This window comes from Stegostoma tigrinum, chromosome 25, assembly GCF_030684315.1.
Source record: "Stegostoma tigrinum isolate sSteTig4 chromosome 25, sSteTig4.hap1, whole genome shotgun sequence".
Taxonomy (NCBI): Eukaryota; Metazoa; Chordata; class Chondrichthyes; order Orectolobiformes; family Stegostomatidae; genus Stegostoma; species Stegostoma tigrinum.
Window position 1 is genome coordinate 4,796,925 of NC_081378.1, and position 22,262 is coordinate 4,819,186.

At 40.4% G+C, this 22,262-nt stretch overlaps 1 protein-coding gene across 4 annotated transcripts in view; it reads right to left on the reverse strand.

Moving 5' to 3' along the window:
* The window catches only part of mcm10 (minichromosome maintenance 10 replication initiation factor), a 57,130-nt gene that overhangs the window by 22,425 nt on the left and 12,443 nt on the right, over positions 1-22,262 (reverse strand). For all 4 annotated transcript variants that reach the window (XM_048553707.1, XM_048553708.2, XM_059654829.1 and 1 more), the window contains 9 exons: positions 20,391-20,556; positions 16,825-16,992; positions 14,728-14,844; positions 11,926-12,122; positions 9,204-9,301; positions 7,365-7,481; positions 7,044-7,170; positions 6,302-6,530; positions 5,083-5,227 (listed from right to left, as the gene is read on the reverse strand). In XM_048553707.1, coding sequence (XP_048409664.1) covers positions 5,083-5,227; positions 6,302-6,530; positions 7,044-7,170; positions 7,365-7,481; positions 9,204-9,301; positions 11,926-12,122; positions 14,728-14,844; positions 16,825-16,992; positions 20,391-20,556 — 1,364 coding nt within the window. The remainder of the gene's footprint in view (positions 1-5,082; positions 5,228-6,301; positions 6,531-7,043; positions 7,171-7,364; positions 7,482-9,203; positions 9,302-11,925; positions 12,123-14,727; positions 14,845-16,824; positions 16,993-20,390; positions 20,557-22,262) is intronic.

The following is a 22,262-nucleotide window of genomic DNA, read 5'->3' on the forward strand; positions in this document are numbered from 1 at the left end:
GCAGAGGAGATTTACTCGGATGTTACCTGGTACGGAGGGAAGGTCTTACGAGGAAAGGCTGAGGGACTTGAGGCTGTTTGCATTAGAGAGAAGGTGGTTGAGAGGTGACTTAATTGAAACATATAAAATAATCAGAGGGTTAGATAGGGTGGTTGGGGAGAGCCTTTTTCATAGGATGGTGACGGCGAGCACGAGGGGGCATAGCTTTAAATTGAGGGGTGAAAGATACAGGACAGATGTCAGAGGTAGTTTCTTTACTCAGAGAGTAGCAAGGGAATGGAACGCTTTGCCTGCAACGGTAGTAGATTCGCCAACTTTAGGTGCATTTAAGGCGTCATTGGATAAGCATTTGGACGTACATGGAATAGTGTAGGTTAGATGGGCTTGAGATCGGTATGACAGGTCGGCACAACATCGAGGGCCGAAGGGCCTGTACTGTGCTGTAATGTTCTATGTTAATGGCCTAGCCAGGAATGCTCATTTCCAAAGACAATTTTTAAAAAAAAAGCCTTGCAAATATCCTTGTAGAGTTAAGGAATACTTTTGCTTGCATCTCCCAGCAAATTTCAATTCTTCTGTGGGACAGATGTTTCTCATGACATTACTGACTTTACTTCCTGATATCTCACATGGCACACACTCATTCTGAATGCCATCTCCATCAGTGACTTAATCCCCAAGGACTGATTACTTGAGGCAGTTATGTACACAGCTGATTTTTAACCACAATCATGATTTGGAGTGCAATTAAATATTGTATTATAGCAAATTTCTGCAAATAAACGGAGGAAGCCATGTGTCACAGTGAGTAGTGTGCCTGCATCTGGCCAAGATACTTTGGGTTCATGCTGCACATTAGGTCTCACTGGCCGTGTAAGGTGTATTTACAACATGGCCAAAAAGGTTGATTTTCATCCTGCGAATGCTTCCGGTATGCCCAACGGTAGGAGGTGAAAACAGGAGCTTTCCTGGAAAGGAAAACAGGCTTTCCTAGAAAGCCACCCCACTCAAAGAAACAGCAAACCACAGGGGTCCATGGAGTAACAATCAGAAATGAGGACAGGAGAAAAGGCAGACGTAAAGATAAACAGCTTGGGACATACTTCTAACAGTACAGGTGTGTGGTAGGGTGAAGCAATGAAATCTGAAAGCACAGTACTACACTTCAATCAAAACAGGTCAGCACACAAAAACATGAATTATTTGAGTTAAAGAAAACAGAATATTCAATTGTCGTGAATAGCTTAAAAAAATTCTATCACACATGTGAGAAGCTTTTTAGTTTGTAACTACATTAAAGTTCAATAAGAAAATTCAGATAAAATGGGAGCATGTCAACAAATAACTGCTGGACAGCAGTGAAAACAAACGTACATGAGCACCCAGGCATAAAATTAACTCCTGCCCAGAAGCAAATATTGTTTATTTATTTTAGCATTGCTTTCAACAATTCAGCATATGTAGGAATATGCACTTCTCGCTTGGAGCAGAAATATTGTGTGATCTTTCAACACTACCACACACAAGGTGATGAATAAATATCTGGGCCTGGGGCGGGGGAAAAGTCAAATGTCAAGCCCCAGCAGGATACGGTTTCATTCTTTGGTGAATACCACTGCTCTTTTAGGAAAACTGGAAGACAGCAGGTGTTGTGGCTGATTACTTTTCGAAAACTTTGCTGCTACTGAATTTAGTATTGTAGTAACATAATGAATAAACCATGTCATCTCTATAATTAGCATCATTCATGATACCTCAGGTGATGCTAAAGGCTATGTGAACATCCTGAAACACTGAAATTAAAGGAAAAAGATTGACTTGAGAAATGGAAACATTCAAATACTCATGAGTCAAGTAAACCCTTAAGCAATATTTACTTTAGTGGTTTCTTCCATCACTAAGGGTATGGCGTTGTTGATGTGGCTCCATACTTGAGGTTAGCAATATTATTACATGTGGCACGCCGCTTCTCACATAACCAATGCGGTATGGGCATGGCCAAGAAAAACAAGATTAACTTTTTTCACTTTTTCTCAGCCCCCCGCAAACATTGAATAATTTGAAAACAAATCAGTTTTTCTTCTTCCTTCTAATATTGTGACAGCATTTAATAAATAATCCCGAGTGTGTTCGGAATTGCACAACAGATGGTGCTAGAACCTACACATATTCACACATAAGACCCCTTTCTTACAGTAGCTGTCTATTCTCTGCAGCTTTTTCAATGAGGAAAGAGACAGTCCCTGCTGCATACTCCATAGCAATAACTGTAGCTACTTGGCCTGAGTTCAATTAGTAAATGAAGGTTGACTGTTAATAGTGGTTTGCATCTCCATGCCAACCAAACAGAACTCCACTCTCATGCTGTATAAATTTTTGTTACTTTTCCAAATTTGGTTTCTTGCATTTCAATCTTGACCAGTGCAACGTAAAGAGCTTCAACTTCCTGACTCTTTTAAACAATGTACAGAGTCTGTACTATCAAATAATCATTTCTATTGTTGTCTTTTTATAATTCAACATTTATCACTTTCCAACACATTTTAGGACTGCACAATGTACAGTACAATGCAAACAATATTTTGATGCAGATCCATATTAAGTAAAAATACAAAGTTGGTTTTCTGTCTTGATGTATTATCCAAAGCTAGAAGCAAAATGGTTCATTTCCATTTGGATAGCGGATAAGTTTTTGGTATTTATCTATTGACTAAAAATGTACCTGGTCTAGACAACATTTCTCAAGTTATAAATGTAAAGCACAGTAAGTTTAGAATGCAAATTTGCCTTGGGTAGACTCATAAAATTATTAATAGGTTTATAACGTAATCCTCATCTCTGAAATCCACCTCCGCCACACAATACTTGTTTCTCTTTTAAGATGCTCCTTGAAATCTATATTTTGGCCGTCTGACTCAATATCTCCTTATCACACCTTGCTTGAGCACACTCCTGGGGACATTGTGTTAAAAGCATTATGTAAAAAATGTTGGAACAATGAAGCTGGTCATTAAAGCAATGTAATGGTAACTATTCAGACTTTTCATTCCTGAAACTATGTGCAAAATCTAGTGTGGGGGCTGACATGACTCATGATTGAACTACTTTGATTTGACTGTCAGGATTTGGAACAATTGAATGGAATGTGGATTTGGCAGGTAGAGATCAGTACAATTAATGGTTAAGAAAATTGATTTGACAAGAATGTAAGGCACTGCTGGGAGAATTTCTTACGATGGCAGGAGTTGTGAGGAAACAATCTGTTGTAATTTTGAGTTAATAGGAACAGCTGATGCTGGAGACCTGAGATAACAAGGTGTAGAGCTGGATTAACACAGCAGGCTAGGCAGCATCAGAGGAGCAGGAAAGCTGATGTTTTGGGTCTGGACCCTTCTTCAGAAAATTTTCAGTCAATTTTCCCCCTCAGCTGCATTTTAATTTACTTTTGAATCAGTGTTTGCTCTTTGACAGGCTGCTTAATACTGGTTTGTCTGATAACAGCTCATTTATCTGGTAATTTTGGACCAGTATTCTTTAATAATTCTTCCCCATTGCTTTCAGCTGCATTTACTGGTATGAAACATGACTCAAAATCTCAAGCAGCTGCCATTTACCAACTTTCAACTGGATCTTAGTGGTAATACGAATGTAGCAAAAAATATCAAAATCAATTCTGGGTTGGGAAAAAGTCTACTTGAAAATTAACAAGATAAATTGAAGATAAATTTGGAGGGAAGGAATCAATTTACCACAGCAAGATATGCAATGTAAGCTAACTAGACTACATTACAATCACAGATCCTTCATGTAGTGAGATGATCTTCTGCTTTCACAAAGATTACTGATATATGAAGCAAGGCCTTTAAGTAAGAAGTCAAATTCGAGGCAAATCGATGCCTTTAGGAAAGGAATATAAATTGAATACCAATCACACAGTTAAAGTCAGCGAGCTTATGATTCTGTGAGTTGTTACCTGGTTACATCAGTCTTATCTCCTCCATGCTCAATCCCCAATTTGAAATTAGTTTAGAATCATCCCCCCAGCATAGAAGGGGACTATTCATGAAATTCTTTATTCTTTCACAGGTTGTGGACATCACTGACAAGATCAGCATTTGTCAATCATCCCTAAGTGACACCGAAATCAGCAGCACGCTTCATTCATCGGCATTGCTGTGGCTCTAGAGTCACACGTAAGCCGTACTGGTTAAGGACAGCAGATAGGCTGCCCTAAAAGACATAAGTGAACTAAATGGGTTTGTATGACCATTGATGTTGTTATATTCACCGTTACTAATACTAACTACAAATTTGTTAATTGGATGTAAGTTCCACCACCCAACACAGTAGAATTGGAATCTGTGCCTGCAGAGTGACATTAGAACATAGAACAGTACAGACCCCCGAGCCCACGATGTTGCACTGAACTTTTACCCCAAACCTAAGATCTATCTAACCTTCACCCCTACCTTATACTATCATCCATATGCCTATCTAAATAGCCATTTAAATGCCCCTAATGAGGCCGGTTCCACTACCCTCTCTGGCAATGCATTCACAGGCCTACCAGTCTCTGAGTAAACAGCCCATCTCTGGCATCTCCCCTATATCTACCTCCACTCAATTTAAAACGATACCCCCTCGTAATAGCTACCTCCACCCTAGGAAAAAGTCTCTCGCTGTCCACTCTATCTATACGTCTGATCATTTCGTACACCTAAATGGACGATACTACCATCTCCTTTTCTGAGTTTCATTAATTTTCTGTCATCTTTTTTGAACAGTAACCTCAGCAGTCTCACTCCATAATTGTGTGAAGGTTTCTTCCTTAAAAGATACATTTAATTCTCATGGTAAGCCCAGTGCCATCAATAACATCTGGCAATTTAAAGTAAGATTTTTACTTAAAATAAAAAAAGCTGGCTTAACTGTTAACATTATAGGGAAAATATCAAATGTTAGAAAACCATCAGGAGCTGGCAGAGCAAAATAACTTTGCAACACTCTTCATTTTGACTATTCTGAAGAGAAATCAAAGGATAGCGGACAACAGGTTCTGAATGTCTCTCAGCTGCAACTCACCAGGTGTGGAAGATAGACTTTTCTCTATACGCTCCAACATCCTCACAGGGGTTTCTCCTGTGTTGGACAGTTTCCTCTTCACACTATTGGGATCCTCCTTTGTCAGAATTTCACCTTTTTTATGTAACTTAATGATAGCTGCCATCTAGAAAATAACACAAAGCCGAATCTAGTGATAATTCTTGTTTGTCATAGTAACTAGAATGTAAATTGAAAATTTAGTTATGGGTTTTAGCCAACCGTTTGGCATTGACAGGTCAGTAAACAGTTAGCAGATGTAAGTTAATAAGAAAAGAATCAGGATTGGAGACGACAAGTTTACAGGGCACGGAGAAAATAGGAGCGAATGCCCTACTTGCACAAGTAGCTAATGGCTTAAAATAACAAGTACACTTTTGATTGTAACTTGAGGCATCAGCCTTCAATTGTTAAACCCTTCTTGAAGGGATCATTTTGTCTTGGATAATTTGTGCTTGAATAGTATATTTCATTAGTGCTCTTTGTGGAGTCAGAGGAACATTACAGTCAATCCCAATCGTCATGCAGTTATCCAAGAAATCATGTTGCATACAGCATCAGCAGTGGGCTTCATGGCAGTTGTTGCCATCCAGGAGCTTTGTGGATAATTACACCAGGTTGTGGTCAGCTAACTTGAATTACATTGAGCAGGGATAAAACTGGGGCCCATCATTAATACAACTTGGTTCCAAATGATTAAATACTTCATTTGGGGAACCTCCAATATTCACATATTTTAGTCTGACTAATATTAATGAAATTAAAGGAAATTAGAGAGATAAAGCATTGTTGGACAGGGAAGTAAAGGCAGGCAAATGAGAGAAAAATAAATGTGTCTTAAGCTAGACTTCCATCAAGCCAGTCACGCATTGATGATGAGATCAGCACAGTGTAGAATCGAAAATAACAAAGAAAAAACCCTCACACAAACAGTATATGTAAGGTTCTGTCTCAGATCTCTACTGTCAGAGAAAAACATGCCATATTTGATATTGGATATGCTCAGAGTTTAAAATGCAGTATATGAATTAGTTGAACTCAAAGTGCCATTTCCTAAACTTAAAGGAGATGTTAGACAGTCAATCATTTTAAATAAAAACATATATACTTTCAAGATAATACAGCAACAAGGTCCGCTCACTGATAGATGACAATAGTGGGTATAAGCTATATTTAAGTGCACAAGAATGGTAGAATTTACCTTTTTGGGATCTGTACTAGGGCTCAATTTTGGTGCTGAAGGTGGTGATGTATCGAAAAATAGGATATCCTCGCCTTCAGCAAAGCCTCTGCCGAGTTTTGGTGACTGTGGTGTTGCTGCCAATTTCTGCTCCTTTGGAAACTCTGCTCCAACTTTAGGTGATGAGAGAGAAGACAACCCTCCAGGCCCAGATGCATGACTGGTACTTTCACTTTTGCTCTGCATAAACCTGGAGGAAGAAGTTTCATTATGATTGTAAATTTTGTAATACTCCTGATGCTTAGTGGATGAAGGAACAATTGAAAGTCAGCCATTATTTCTCGGACAGATTTATTCAGAGTATAACATTACAGATATGTATTTCCTGACACCATTCAACTCGAGTCAATAAATGTCATTAGGCACACAGGTAAGAATCCAATTGATGCCCTCCCCCTGTATGTGCTTCACTGTGAGTGATAAAATTAACCAAACTAACTGTTAGCTGTGTGTGGCATACTATGGTATCGGTTAGGTAACGGACTAATCCATAACAGTCACTCAAAACAAAAATTACACTGAAGCATTTTCTAGAATCATTACACTGCTAAGACTCTTTATTACATTCTGATATTTTTCACTATATCAAAAATCTTACCATAAAATTTTAACTTTCATTTAATAAGTTCAAAAGAAAAAGCTAGTTAACAAATAAATGTATAGTTTATATTGCTCAGTCCAACTATTGGCCTGTCAACAGTACCTCTTTTGTAACTCTTCCTTTCTTTTTTTACGTGATTCTAACATTTTACGTTGTTGCTGCTTTAATAATTCAGATGCAGATATCGACAGAATGGAAGGTCCTGACTGTGCATTATTAACTGGTTTGCCTGTAAAATCAAGTAACAATGAATGACAACTTGCTCAATTGTACTGATTGTTTAAAGTTGGTCAATTGCCTTCTTGAACTGCTGAGAGACATTTGGTGTAAGTATTACTACAGTTTTGAGGGGGATGGTGTTGATCACTGAGCTTTTCAGACAAAAAGGTTTCATTAAAAGAAGAATAAAAGTGGCAAGCTGACCTTTCATAGGCACCTTGCTTAAGTGTTTCTTTAGGTTAAGGGCTCCAACTGTAGGCATTTCCATTAAATCCTTGAAATCTTCTGAGCAGCCTGCCACCACTTTCCCATTTGCAATTGCTGTAATTCCACAGAAAATCTACTAGTGACTTATGACACTTCAGAGTTATTATTTACACTTTAGAACATCAAAATAACATTGAATATTAAAGTGTTTTATAGGATGTTGAAAAATAAAACAGTCAGTTTGGGCCAAAAGACCTGTTTCCATGCTATATTACTCTATGACATCAGCAACGCAGGAAATGACACCAACCCAAGGAAACCTAACCAGATAAATAGAAAGCGGGACATAACACCAGTGCTTCGTCGGAGGCTCACTGATGATGTTTCCTAGAATGGTGACAAAAACGTCTGAAAACTAACCTTCCAGCTCAGCGAGCAAACTCACATCCAGAAACTCAACCTGGGCTACAAATCTTCTCAAAACTCGCTGTTACTCTATGACTCTAATTCCCTAATTCTTGCGTGCTTCCCAATTCAGCTCTTTTTTTAAAATGCCTAATTCTAATGGCCCTTCCCCGACAGCCTCCTCTAGATTTGGAACATTCCGTTTATCATAAACAGGCTGAGACTGACATTAGTGCTGGCACAAAACACTTCAGGTTCATTCAATATAAGGAGGCAAAGTAGATAACCTAAGTGGCAGCCAAATAAAAGTGATGCGATGGAAGGCGGAATTCACTTTGCTCAAGAAAATTGCATTCTCAACCTTGTTCCTGGTTTCATTCATTCTTTTGATCTAAGTTACTCAACATACCAGCCTGATCAAATTTGGACTCTGATATCTTTGGCTATGGTGAGTGCTAAGTGTTAGTGGGACAAAAGTCTTGTAGAACTATAATATTTTCTCTTTCTGCCTCAATATCTTCCCTAATTGATTTACTTGCATACAGGAATTGTGGACACTTTTAAGGAACATATAGACTGATTCACAAGACAAGCTACGATCAACGTTTATGTTTTCCATTTTAAAAAATGTCATCTTCTGCAAACAGGATTTTTCTGCTAGAAAGGTTTGTTTGAAAATAAGAACTTTGTTGTCAGACACAGGTGCCTTCGGCAAGGTCGAGAGTTTGTTGTCTCAATTTGCACACAGCAAACTCCCATGAACAACAATGAGATAATGACTAGGGATGTCAATTGAGGGATAAAGTTTGGTCAGGACACTAAGGCAGAACTCCCCTGCTCTTCTACCACATCGTGCGAGACCTGGACTGCCTACCTGAGGAGGCAGCCAAGGCTTTTGTTTAACGTCACATCTGAAAAGCAAACCTTAGTTGCTCTGGAAATGATCAGTATACCTTCTCCTTGAACTGGAAATAACAAATGCTGGAGATCACAGCAGGTCAGACAGCATCCACACGTTTTGAGTCTAGATGACTCTTCATCAGAGCCTAAGTGTAGAGGGTGCAGCACTTAATGCTATAGTTGGGGGATGGGATGGGGGACTGGAAGTGATGGGGTGGAGATGGATGTGGATAGTTAGCTGGCTCTCTCTCCATGAAATCACCAGCATTTGTTGTTTTCAATACAGATTCCAGCACCTGCAGTAATTTGATCCTTCTTGAACTCTTTGTCCTGATCATAATGTTCATATCATAGAGATCAGACACAGTGCTTCCAGACATTGCTCAAAAACGGATTATCCTCTCTTCGACAAAAAAACGCTTTTTGCAGCTTATTTTTGCTCTCTATTTCTGGAAAGTGTACATTAAGTTCTTCTCTTGCAAGAGTGCTATGCCCTTTATAGTAAAACTTCATAATTCTATCTCACGTTACCAATCTTCTTTTTAGTTTCTCTGACAATATCATCTGCTCCTTTCACTACCATGTGCGTCAGGGTCGTCTGAACACTTTTCTTAGGGCCTGCTGCTCTACTGTGAAAACAAAAAGAAACAAAAGTCAACTGTAAAAACTGTTATTAACTTGAAATTAAAACCAAAAGAACTTATGACCTTAAAAAGCATTTCAGTTTGCATTCTTTGTCAAGTATAGATTTGCTTTTATTTCCCCATTTGTGTATGGACAAACCAAATTTAAAAAAGTCACTGAATATGGCTTCAGCTGCTTCAATCACAAGCAAGAAGCATTTATTATTAAAGATTTAATGAAATGCTATTAAATCGTTTTGGTCCTTAAGGGAATGGATTGAAGCTAGAGGATCTCACGTTTTATTTCCTGCACACTATGCTGCTCAGTTAGAAAGAAGCATTCAGGCCATCACAATTTACCTCATGGTGCTTTTATCGCAAAGACTTTTCTAATCTTGATCGTGATCAGTGATACTTTGTGAACAGCACCCATGCTGGTATTCAGCAAAATTACAATGCTTAACAGCCACTATCAAAGATCACACAAGAAAGCTGCTGCCTGCTCTGGCACTCATGTTATAGTTTTCAGCTCAGAAAAGAAAATAATACCCATTGGTTAACTGAAAGGATTTCATTCAACCCGATTATTGTACTTATGTGAGATCATAGAGTTAGAGGATACACATTTAAAGTGTAAGTATAGCACACAGATATTGATGATCTATATTTTTCCTCCTCGGTCGCAGTCCACTGAACGATGAGTCTGAATAGTTTATAGTACTCTTAGCTACAAATGATAACCTGTCAATTTATTAGCAAGTATGAGGACTTCATGGGTTTCAAGGGGAGTTGCAATCATTTAGAACATGAGGCACAGGGATATTGTGGTGCAACATAGTGACTCTACCTTTGATCTAAGGGGTCAGGCTTCAAGTTGCACTTGCTGCAGAGGTATGCAATAACATTTTTGAACAGGTTGATTAGAAACTATTAGAATGTGGCAGAGGATTAATCAAATTGTTCCTGGGGTGCCTGCATAACACCTTGCATGAACGTAGTGCCTTTAACACAATAAAGCACTTCATTGCAGCATTATCAAACAGAGAATTTGACATCAGTTACATCAGAAGATATTGTAGGCTTTCAAAAGATACTTTGGGGTGGAGGAGTTGGGTTTGGATAGTTAGAAAGATAGAAATTGTGTAACTTGTTGTACACCATCCTGATGGTCTTTTCTCACCCTTTTTGTCTGGTCTTGCTCTCCCCAGTGCGAACTGAAAACATGGCAGCACCATATAGCAGCTAAATCAACTTGCTTGTATGTAGTTCACAGAATGTGGGTATCACTGACAAGGTCAGCTTCTATAACAAAAAAAAGGCTGCTGGAAAAACTCAGCAGGTATGGCAGCATCTGTGAATGAAAAAAGAGTTAATGTTTTGGGTCTGGTGACCCCTCCTCAGAACTGGAACCAGTTCTAGGAGTCACTGGACTCAAAACATTAACTCTGTTTTTCTCTTCACAGATGCTGCCAGACCTGTTGAGTTGTTCCAGCAACTTTGGTTTTGTTCCCGATTTAGAGCATCTGCAGTTCTTTTGGTTTTTATTATGGTCAGTTTCTATTTCCATCCTTAGCCCAACTTACACAGCATATTCATTTTAATTCATTCACAATACTATTCATGGATGGAGTTTCAGGACTGAATGGGGAATGGTTTGGAGCGCAACTTGCAGATGGCGGTGTTTCCATTTATCTGATGCCCCTGTCCTTCTCGATGGTAGTGGTCACGTAAACGAGAAGGTACTGTCTAAGAAGCCTCGGTGAGTTTCTGCTGTTTATCTTGTAGATGGGGCACAATGCTGCTATCGAGCATGTGGTGGAAAAAGTGAATGTTTGTGGTCATGATGCCTATCAGGCGGGTTGCTTTGTCTTGGATTGTGAAAAGCTTCAAGCAACGGGGAGACCATGACCTAATCGTGTTATAGCTGGACTATTTCTTTTAGAAACTCAACTAATGTTCTGGGGACTTGTGTTCAAATCCCCCCCATGCCAGATGGTAGAATTTGAATTCAATAAGGGATCTGGAGTTAGGAGTCCAATGATGACCATGAAACCATTGTCGATTGTCAAAAAAACCCATCTGGTTCATAAATATTGTTTAGGGGAAGGAAATCTGTCTTTCATACCTGGTCTGGCCTATGTGACTCCAGACCTGCGGCAATGTGACTGACTTTTAACTGCCCTCTTAAGTCTAGTCTAGCCAGAGGCGCCCACATCCATGAATGAGTTTAATAAAAAAAAACTCCTTGAGTTTTGTTGGAGCTGCACTCATCCAGGCAAGTGGGGAACATTCCATCATGGCTTCTGCACAGTGTAAGATGGACAACTGATGATGCTGAGCATTGTACAATTATCAGCAAATATCACTGCCTCTGACCTTATGATGGAAGAAGGAAGGTCATTGATGAAGTAGCTGAAGTTGGTTTCGCCTTGGACACTATTCTGAGGAGCTCCGGTCAAGACGTCATGGACGCCCAACTGATCTCCAACAAATACAATCAACTTTCTCTGTGCCAGGTATGATTCCATCCAGCACAAATCCAGTTCAATAATTTATCCAGAGAAAGAAATCATTGTTCAGACAAATATTTAATTTTGTAACCAACATCACTGTGAGAAGTAGTTTCTTACACTGAGGCTGCATATGATGCTGATGTTATTCCTCCGTAATGGAATCCCTGCTGGCACAGCCTCTCTTTCAGACTGCCACCCTTGCCACACATTTTGTTAGGAGCGCGGCCAGAGAAGCTGGATTGCAAGTCAGCTCGCTTAGCACTAAGCTTTTTGTACTGGGCCTTGACATGGTACTCACAGTATTCACAGTCCATCTGAAAAACAAAGATGGTACATTCCAGATGGTACATAAAAAGTTAGTGTAAAAAGACAAAGTTCAAGTTAAGCCTATCTCAATATCAGTTAATGATATAATTAAAGAAGCAGGGGTGAAAACCTTCATCTAGGAATGGGAACTAATCACTTGTTTAACTTCCCTCATTCCATGCTTGCTGCAAAACAAGCTCCTACTTAAAAATCAATAAAATATGACTGGTAACATTAAAAAGCAGCAACTGTTGACATTAGGCAAAGTCTAAAATAAATTCACACTCTCCTTATTGGAAATACTAATGACTCCATTCGTGTATTACTTATGATATATTTTTTCCAGCAAAAGTAAATCCAATGCCACCACCTGCTGGGTTGATAAAATTGAACCAATTCAAACTGAGTACCAAGAATAAAGAATAAAAATCTCTTCAGCTCCAACTGTTACAGCCTGCTTTAAGAAAATGAGTAGCATTTGCATAGCATCTTTCATCATCTCAGGACTCTCTGCAGCAAATGAAAGTGGATCATTTGTTGTAAAATAGGAAATGTGGCAGCCAATTCATACAAAGAAAGCTTTCCCAAGTAGCAATGCAGTAATTCCAGATCATCTGTTTTTGTTAGTCTAATTGAGAGATAAATATTGTCCAGAATTGAGGATAACTCCTCTGGTTTTCTTCTAAGTTAGTATCATGGGATCGTTTACATCTGATCAATAAAGCAGACAAGGTCTTGGTTTAATGATGAATTGGAAAGATGCTACCTTCAACAGTGCAGCACTTCCCCATTACTGCACAAGAATGTCAAGTACAGATTTTTGTGCTTAGGTCCTGGAGTGTTGCTTGAATCTACAACCTTCCAACTTAGAAGCAAGCGTGCCCACAAAATAGGCCTGGTTGCTATTTCATTAAAAAGTACATGATTGTTTTCCAAATGTAAACGTCAAACTAAATAATCATTACAGCCCATACAACACCAATATAATGCACTGCAATAGTAGACTGGAACATATTTATGAGAGACAATTAGTGATAATGATAAAGTTCTACAAAATGGCATTTATTTCAGATCTACTACATGTCAGTTTTAAACTTGACATATCTAATTTGCTTACCATTTTGTGGCTTGCTCCTCCCCTCCTCTAATGTCTTCTGGCCCACAACACACTGAAACATCTGCACTCATCTAAGCCTGCTCTCTTGAAGATTTTAACTGCTCCACTAACAGCGGTGCCTTCAGTTGCCTAGCCCCTAATCTCAGCAATTCTTTCCACGATCCACCCTGCTCTGACTCTATCTCACTTTCACCTTTTAGGACCTTCCTTTGAGCATCTTTGGGCAAGCTTTTGGTCTTCTGAATGTAAGATGACTTCTGACATATCTTACGTCACTCAGCCATATTTGGTTAAGCACCTTAGCAACTGCATTACATTAAAAGGTACTGCAGAATACAAGGCACTGTTGCTCAGTGGAGGTCAGACAGCTCAGTTAGCCTCTCTGATGAAGGGTCTAGGCCCGAAACGTCAGCTTTTGTGCTCCTGAGATGCTGCTTGGCCTGCTGTGTTCATCCAGCCTCAGATTTTATTATCTTTGAATACTTTGCTTTGCAAGCCAACCAATGCCAATAGCACGGGTTCAATTCCCATACTGGCTGAGGTTACGACGAAGGTACATCCTTCTTAACCTCTCCCCTTCCGTAATGCATAGTGCCCCTTTGGTTAAACCACCACCAGTTGTCTTTCTCAGAGCAGCCCTATGGTCTGGTACAACTATGACGACTTTTTGTGTACATATAACTGACCGGTTAACTAAACTGGCTAATGATAACTGACTGGAAGAAAACATGAGGAATGAGACATCATGAAAACTTAACATCACATCTCTGAGAAAATAACAGGGGCAATTTAAGCAATCCAACTTCTTTTGCAACTTTGCTAATTGTTAATTTACTAATCTATTGCCTGGAGTGAGTTCTCCTACACTGAAATTTCAAAGCTTTTCATTTTCAAAGATGTAAGTAGAACAGTGGATTGATGAGAATAGTTATCCTGTTGCCATAAAAATACACATTTACAAGTCCTCAAACATATATCTACTGATAAAATTAAAATTTCAAGAAGATTATCTGAATTCTGATCCTTAGTTTTGAGGAATAATATTTATTCTGCCTCTTAAATACGGGTTGGCAATTATGAGACTAGTCAAAGCACATCACAGCATCAACAGCTCCCACTGCAGCCCAGATTGTCATATAAAGCACAGCCCTTACCTCTCTGGTTTATTTACACACAAGCAGAACAAGTAACATGTCATTAGAATGTTGCAAGCATCTTCCTCCTTTACAAAAGTGAAAATAAAACCAGACAACTTCACGTCCCATTGGTGAATATATCTAATGGAGACAGGTTCGATGCACCACTTGGTCTCGTCAAATTGCCAAAACAAGGAGTACTCTTATCTCAATTCAACACAAAATCAAAACATCCGTTTGAATGAAATGTATTTTGGTATACCAACCAGAGGAAGTACTCCAGTTGAAAACTGGCTATGTATTTACATCTCATTAGTAAACTACAATTAGCTGATGAATCAGTTACAAAGTCAGACTCACCAAGTTTACTATCTGGGTACAGGGATCGCCATTCTTTTTTCTAGCTCGGCAGGTTCCCATGTCCAAGGCTTCACCCATGATCAGGATCTTTTGTGGGTGATCGACAGACAGACAAACCTGTTTCATAAAAATAGGAATGGGTGAAGCCACTGAAATGTACTGGAATAGCATAACTTACCAGAGCTATTCAAAATTACTCCACTGCTGGTTCTTCTTATGGAGTGGCTAAATATAAATAAAACTGAATAAAACAATAAAAAAGGGAGTTGAGGATTTTCTTTTCACCCAGAGTGTGATGGAGTCTGCCTGTAGAGTGGTAGAGGCAGAGACTCTAACAACATTTAAATTGTATTTAGGATTTTGGCGGCACAGTAGCATGGTGGTTAGCACGGCTGCCTCACAGCACCAGGGACCTGGGTTCAATTCCACTCTCAGGTGACTGTCTTGTGGAACTTGCACATTCTCCCCACGTCTGCATGGGTTTCCTCCGGGTGCTCCAGTTTCCTCCCACAGTCCAAAGATGTGCAGGCTAGGTGGATTGGCCATGCTAACTTGCCCGTAGTGTTCAGAGACGTGTAGGCTAGGTGGGTTATAGGGGGATGGGTTTGGGTGGGTGCTATGAGGGCCGGTGTGGACTTGTTGAGCCGAAGGGCCTGTTTCCACACTGTAGGGATTCTATTCTATGATCATGTGCACTTGCAATGCCAAGGCCAAGTCCTGGAAAATGGGAATAGAATAGGCAGGTTAATAAAATGTGAGGCTGGATGAACACAGCAGGCCAAGCAGCATCTCAGGAGCACAAAAGCTGACGTTTCGGGCCTAGACCCTTCATCAGAGAGGGGGATGGGGGGAGGGAACTGGAATAAATAGGGAGAGAGGGGGAGGCGGACCGAAGATGGAGAGTAAAGAAGATAGGTGGAGAGGGTGTAGGTGGGGAGGTAGGGAGGGGATAGGTCAGTCCAGGGAAGACGGACAGGTCAAGGAGGTGGGATGAGGTTAGTAGGTAGCTGGGGGTGCGGCTTGGGGTGGGAGGAAGGGATGGGTGAGAGGAAGAACCGGTTAGGGAGGCAGAGACAGGTTGGACTGGTTTTGGGATGCAGTGGGTGGGGGGGAAGAGCTGGGCTGGTTGTGTGGTGCAGTGGGGGGAGGGGATGAACTGGGCTGGTTGAGGGATGCAGTGGGGGAAGGGGAGATTTTGAAACTGGTGAAGTCCACATTGATACCATATGGCTGCAGGGTTCCCAGGCGGAATATGAGTTGCTGTTCCTGCAACCTTCGGGTGGCATCATGGTGGCAGTGCACCACACAACCAGCCCAGCTCTTCCCCCCCACCCACTGCATCCCAAAACCAGTCCAACCTGTCTCTGCCTCCCTAACCGGTTCTTCCTCTCACCCATCCCTTCCTCCCACCCCAAGCCGCACCCCCAGCTACCTACTAACCTCATCCCACCTCCTTGACCTGTCCGTCTTCCCTGGACTGACCTATCCCCTCCCTACCTCCCCACCTACACCCTCTCCACCTATCTTCTTTACTCTCCATCTTCGGTCCGCCTCCCCCTCTCTCCCTATTTATTCCAGTTCCCTCCCCCCATCCCCCTCTCTGATGAAGGGTCTAGGCCCGAAACGTCAGCTTTTGTGCTCCTGAGATGCTGCTTGGCCTGCTGTGTTCATCCAGCCTCACATTTTATTATCTTGGAATCTCCAGCATCTGCAGTTCCCATTATCTCTGATAGAATAGGCAGGTGCTTGTTTTTGACTGGTGTTGACTCAATCACCCACAGGGCCCCTTTCTGTCCTATAGTCTTCCATAATCACAAAAGAGCAGATATGAATTGTTGAAGCTTATTGCTTGCAGCAAACTTCAAGGACTGTAACGGATCAATCATCCACACTGTTTTATCACTCTCCAACAAAAACGTAAAAATAATATTTTATGCAATTTGTTAAAGTTTCTTTATTTTAAATAAAGTTTTCTAAACAAGTTTGCATCCTCAATTGAGTGCTTGGCATCATGTTTAAAGCATCAAATTATACAGAAAAAGGAGAAGTGCCTAATGCTTTAAATTTGCCTTATTGGGGAAAGTTCTGTTCACTCACCTCATCTGATCCATCCTTGGATTTCATAGGATTGGCATTCAGTAGACCAATAACAGTCCCTTTCTCTGTTTTCCAGTGCTCTTTGTGGACATTTCCAAAGAGGAAGAGAGATAAATTCAGGTTGCTGCTACGCAGATCGCTTAAGTGCCAGATACTGAATGTTTTACCCTGAAACAGCAAATATATTACCTCAACATTACTGCAAAAATGTAACTTCAGGTTTATGAAAACTAGTTACAAATACACACACAAGAAACATACATTGGTGGTAACTGAAATACAGATGGCCCCCAATTTGTGCATGTCTGACATACTAACGCTCCTAACTACGAATAAGACCCTATCCAGGGTTATTTTAATATTAATACTCAAGATTTAATGTGAATGTTGCTCATATTTCTAATCTGCTATTGTATATTGTCCTGTACTGCGTCCTGACTTGCATACAAATCAACTTGCAAACGTACTCAAGGATGAAACCTGTTTGTATCTGGTGATTGCCTGTACTGGCCCATCACTTCAGGAAATGGTGTATTGTTCAGTGTTAAATGCATCTGTACAGCCTCAAAGAAAATAGGAACTGCAAATGCTGGAGAATCCAAGATAACAAAGTGTGGAGCTGGATGAACACAGCAAGCCAAGCAGCATCTTAGGAACACAAAAGCTGACGTTTCAGGCCTAGACCCTTCATCAGAAAAGGGGTGGAGGAGAGGGTTCTGAAATTAGTAGGGACATAGGGGGAGGCGGATCAAAGATGAATAGAGGAGAAGATAGGTGGAGAGGAGACAGACAAGTTAAAGAGGTGGGGATGGAGCCACTAGAGCTGAGTGTACGTGGGGAGGCAGGGGAGGCGATAGGTCAGTCCGGGGAGGATGGGCAGGTCAAGGGGGTGGGATGATGTTAGTACGAAGGAAATGAGGGTGCTGCTTGAGGTGGGAGGAGGGGATAGGTGAGAAGAACAGGTTAGGGAGGCGGGGACGAGCTGGGCTTCAACGATGCCACCTGAAGGTTGCAGGAACAGCAACTCATATTCCGCTTGGGAACCCTGCAGCTCAATGGTTTCAACGTGAATTTCACAAGCTTCAAAATCTCCCCTCCCCACACTGCATCCCAAAACCAGCCCAGCTCGTCTCCACCTGCCTAACCTGATCTTCCTCTCACCTATCCCCTCCTCCCACCTCAAGCCGCACCCCCATTTCCTTCCTCCTATCCTCATCCCGCCCCCTTGACTTGTCCGTCCTCCCCAGACTGATCTATCCCCTCCCTACCTCCCCACCTCCACTCACCTCTACTGGCTCCATCCCCACCTCTTTAACTTGTCCGGCTCCTCTCTGCCTCTCTTCTCCTCTATCCATCTTTGATCCGCCTCCCCCACTATCCCTACTAATTTCAGAACCCTCTCCCCCGCCCCTTTTCTGATGAAGGGTCTAGGCCTGAAACGTCAGTTTTTGTGCTCCTATGATGCTGCTTGGCCTGATGTGTTCGTCCAGCTCTACACTTTGTACAGCCTCAATATAGTTCCTCCTGGACACCAGTGTACAGTTTAAACTTAGTACTAACTAGCTAACAATGGATAAGCCAGAGAAATTATTGTTGTAGAAAGCAGAAAGTTAATTTTTTCCTCAGGATGTCATTGCACTAACATTGCTTTTGTCAGGCTATTCCTTTTGTGAAATTATTGAATCTCAACCACCTTTTCCCTAGCTATATACAAAAAAACTGTCCACCTTCCTGTTTGGTGCAAAGATACTGACTTATAAATTCATTCTGTGTCTCCATAGATGCTGGTTCAAATACTCATTTGTTGTGTTTTTTTTGTCAGCTTTCAGAGCAAACAGTTGCAAGCAACTGCACTGTGCAATAAAATGCATTAAGCCCTGTCCAAACATGTGCATATCTAGCAAGAGTCATTAGACAGTGATTAGACGTGCTAACTCTAGCTGATTATTCCTGAATGTAAGGGATTGAATCAAACAGCAGTGCTCAGCAAGCAGTTCAGGCTAAGATCAGTTAACTGCTAATTATATTACTTATACTTACAGCTCTTATATTAAGTGGGAGTTTCATGCTACAAATGGATTAGGTGCAGGTTTTGGTCAATCAGGCCCTCAAGCTTGCCCTGGCACTCAACAAGATCATAGTTGATCAGATTACTCCACTTTCTTGCCTAAACCCAATAACCTTTTGTCCCTTTGCTCGTCAATAACCTATCTGGTACTGTCATAAAAATATTCACACTCTGCTTCTACCACCTCTTGAATAAGAGTTTCAAAGGTTCAGGAGCATCTGCAAGAAAAAAGTTCTTTTCATCAGTCTCAAATAAGCAACCCCTTATTTTTAGATGGTGACAACCTAGTTCTAGATTCTCTCAAGGCCAACCAATCTCTCCACATCCACTGTTAATACCATTCAGGATCTTATATATTTCAATTAAGTCACCTCTGACTTTTCCAAGGTCCAAATATCCAAGCCCAGGCTATCCAACCTTTCCTCTAAGTCAACCTGTCCATTCCAGGATTAGTCTAGCAAGTCTTCTCTGAAGAGCTTCCAACACATTCACATTCTTCCATAAAGAGACCAATACTGAACACTAGTCCAGGTGTGATCCCACCAATGCTCTACATTACTGAAGCACAACCTCCCTTGTGTTTTTTAAGTCAATTTCTTTCACAATAAACAATGAAATGCTATTAGGTTTCCTAATTACTTGCTGCACCAACACACATACCTTTTGTGATATACAAAGCAGGAGACCCAGATCCCTGTGCACCTCAGAGTTCTCCAAGGTCTCAACATTTTGATAGTACTGTTCCGCGATTCAAAGAGACCATGGCTGATCTGTGGCCTGTCTCCGTATAGCTGCCTTTAGCCCAGATCCCTTAATACCTCTGCTTAACAAAATGCACTTTTTTCAGATTTAACACTAGTACCTGATCTAGCAAACAGTGTCATTTGTAGAAGAGCGTTCCAAGCCTCTACCCTACCCTTTGTGCGTAGAATTACTTCCAAACATCTCTCCTGAATATGCTGGCTCTAATTCTCAAACATAGATTTAGAATCTCCAACCAGTGGAAATATTTTATCTTTATCTATCCAGTCTTTGCTGTTTATATCTTGGAAGATTTTGATAGGATCTTTGTCCATTCACTTAAACTATCTAAATCCCTTTGTAGCCTCACGTTCTCTTCATAATTTACTTTCCTGTCTTTGTCATCATGAAATTTAGCAATCACAGCTTCGATTATTTCATCTAAGTCATTTATACAAATTGTAAAATGTGAGGCCCCAGTACTGGTTCCTGTGACACATCACTCATTACATCTGGCCGACCAGAAAGTGACCTATTTATGCTAATTCTCCGTTCTCTATTTACTACCAATCTTCTATCCACAACTAAGTTATCCCATACACCACGGTAACTTATTTTCCTCAATAATCTTTACAATTAAGAATCGAGTGGAAGGATTATGTTTCACAAAATCAATCCACTGTTGTAATATGTAAGCTAATTACAGGAAGTTAAACATATCTTCAAATATTGAACCATTTTCAGATACCATACATACATTGTTAGAACTTTGCGGTGTAATTTTCTTAACGATAACTGCAAAGGTAACCCAATCTGTGTCCTCTAGCTTTTCATTTGCAAGTTTTGAACGCAGTTGGGAGACACGGATCAGCTTTCGGCCATGCATCTTTCTCTCCATCTCTGTTGATGAAACAATGGGATTCCTGATGAAAGAAATAATATTTCAATTTAATTGTATGTTAGTGTTCAATTTACTTCATTAAGTACATTAATTAAGTCACAGTGACTGAGACCAATTTGAATGCCAAAGGACAGAGACATCTTGAAAGTCAGCAACAACTTTGAATTGTAACCAATGCACTGAAGGTTGCTTTTCTGACTCTGCATACTAGATGCCAAACTAATCTGTGGAATGAGAAGTGTAGTGGAATATTCTAAAGGACAAAGTGTAAATGCAAGCTCACTATTCTTGAGCTTAGTGCTCCATCTAGTGACAGTGTGAAGGGCTGGAAAAACATTTAATGAACAAAACCAACACAGAATTTAACATAAATTTTGACAGGGAAGTAAATAAAACAGAAAATCCTGGGAAATCACTCAAGACAAATTATGATGACTGAGAAGCTGTACGCTCCAGATGTTTCAGATGTCCGGTAATTACTGACTTTTTAGTTTCACAACTTCCATTCAAACTGTCCACCTTCTCATTTACTAAATTCTCACCAGACACATCTTTGTGCCAATCACAAATTGCCAGTGCAGAGGCGGCCATTTGGTCCATTGGGGTGCATTCGCTCTCCAAATGAACACTATGATTTATTGCTGTCCTCCAACCTATTCTCAGGAACACTGAACACTATTTCTCTTCAATTAATCATGTGACACCTTCATCGATGCATCAATTGAACCTGCCTCCATCACAATTCCAGACAGTGTACTCCACACCTGAACCACATGCCTTGTGAAAAATTTCTCACACAGCACAGATGCTTCTTTTGGAAATTAAATTAAATCTGTGTCACCTCATTCTTGATCCTTTCATGAGTGGGAATAGTCTCTCCCTATCTGTTCTGTCCTCATAATTTTACATTAATAAAATGTACTCTTAGGCTTCTCTTCCTCAAGGAGAACGGTCACAATTTCATCATTTATTACCATAACTGATGTTTCCCATCCCTGCAGCCATTCTCATAAAACTCTGCACTTTCTAATGTATTCTTATCCTCCTTTCTCAAAAGTGACACTGAGAAAGTGCACAATACTCCAGCTGAAGTCTAACTCATGTCTTATACAAGTTCAGCATAATCTCCTCGTTCATGAAATGATGGTACTGCTGCCTAGTCCAGCATTTAATATCTACCCCCAAACACTCAAAGGATTATGGGTCAACCCCACTGCTGTGGAGTTGGAATGTGGGCAGGGCAGGCCAGGCCAGGCCAGGCAAGGATGGTAAATTTCCTTGCCTAAATAAGATGGGTTTTTACAACAATCAGCAGTGGTTGCAATGGTTGTCATTAGGCTAGCTTATTTTATTAGATATTTTCAGTGAATTCAAACACCTGCTATGCTGGGATTTGAATCCATGTCTCCAGAACTCTTATAATCTACGCTATTAATAAAACTTCAGAAGATGTATGCTTTATTAATGGCTCTCACCACCTATCCTACAAACTTTAATGACTTATGCACATGTATACTCATGTCTGCATATCTTTCAGAGTTGTATCATTTATTTTGCACTCTCTAAATTCTTTCTACCAAATTGTATTATCTTTCAATTCTTCACATAGATGGTAGATGAAGTTCAATCTTCCACACCAACAACTTGCCAATGGTCTTTTGAAATTATACACTGTCTGGCTTAAAGTTTACAACATTTCTAAGTATTGTCCAAAAACTTTGAAGTTGC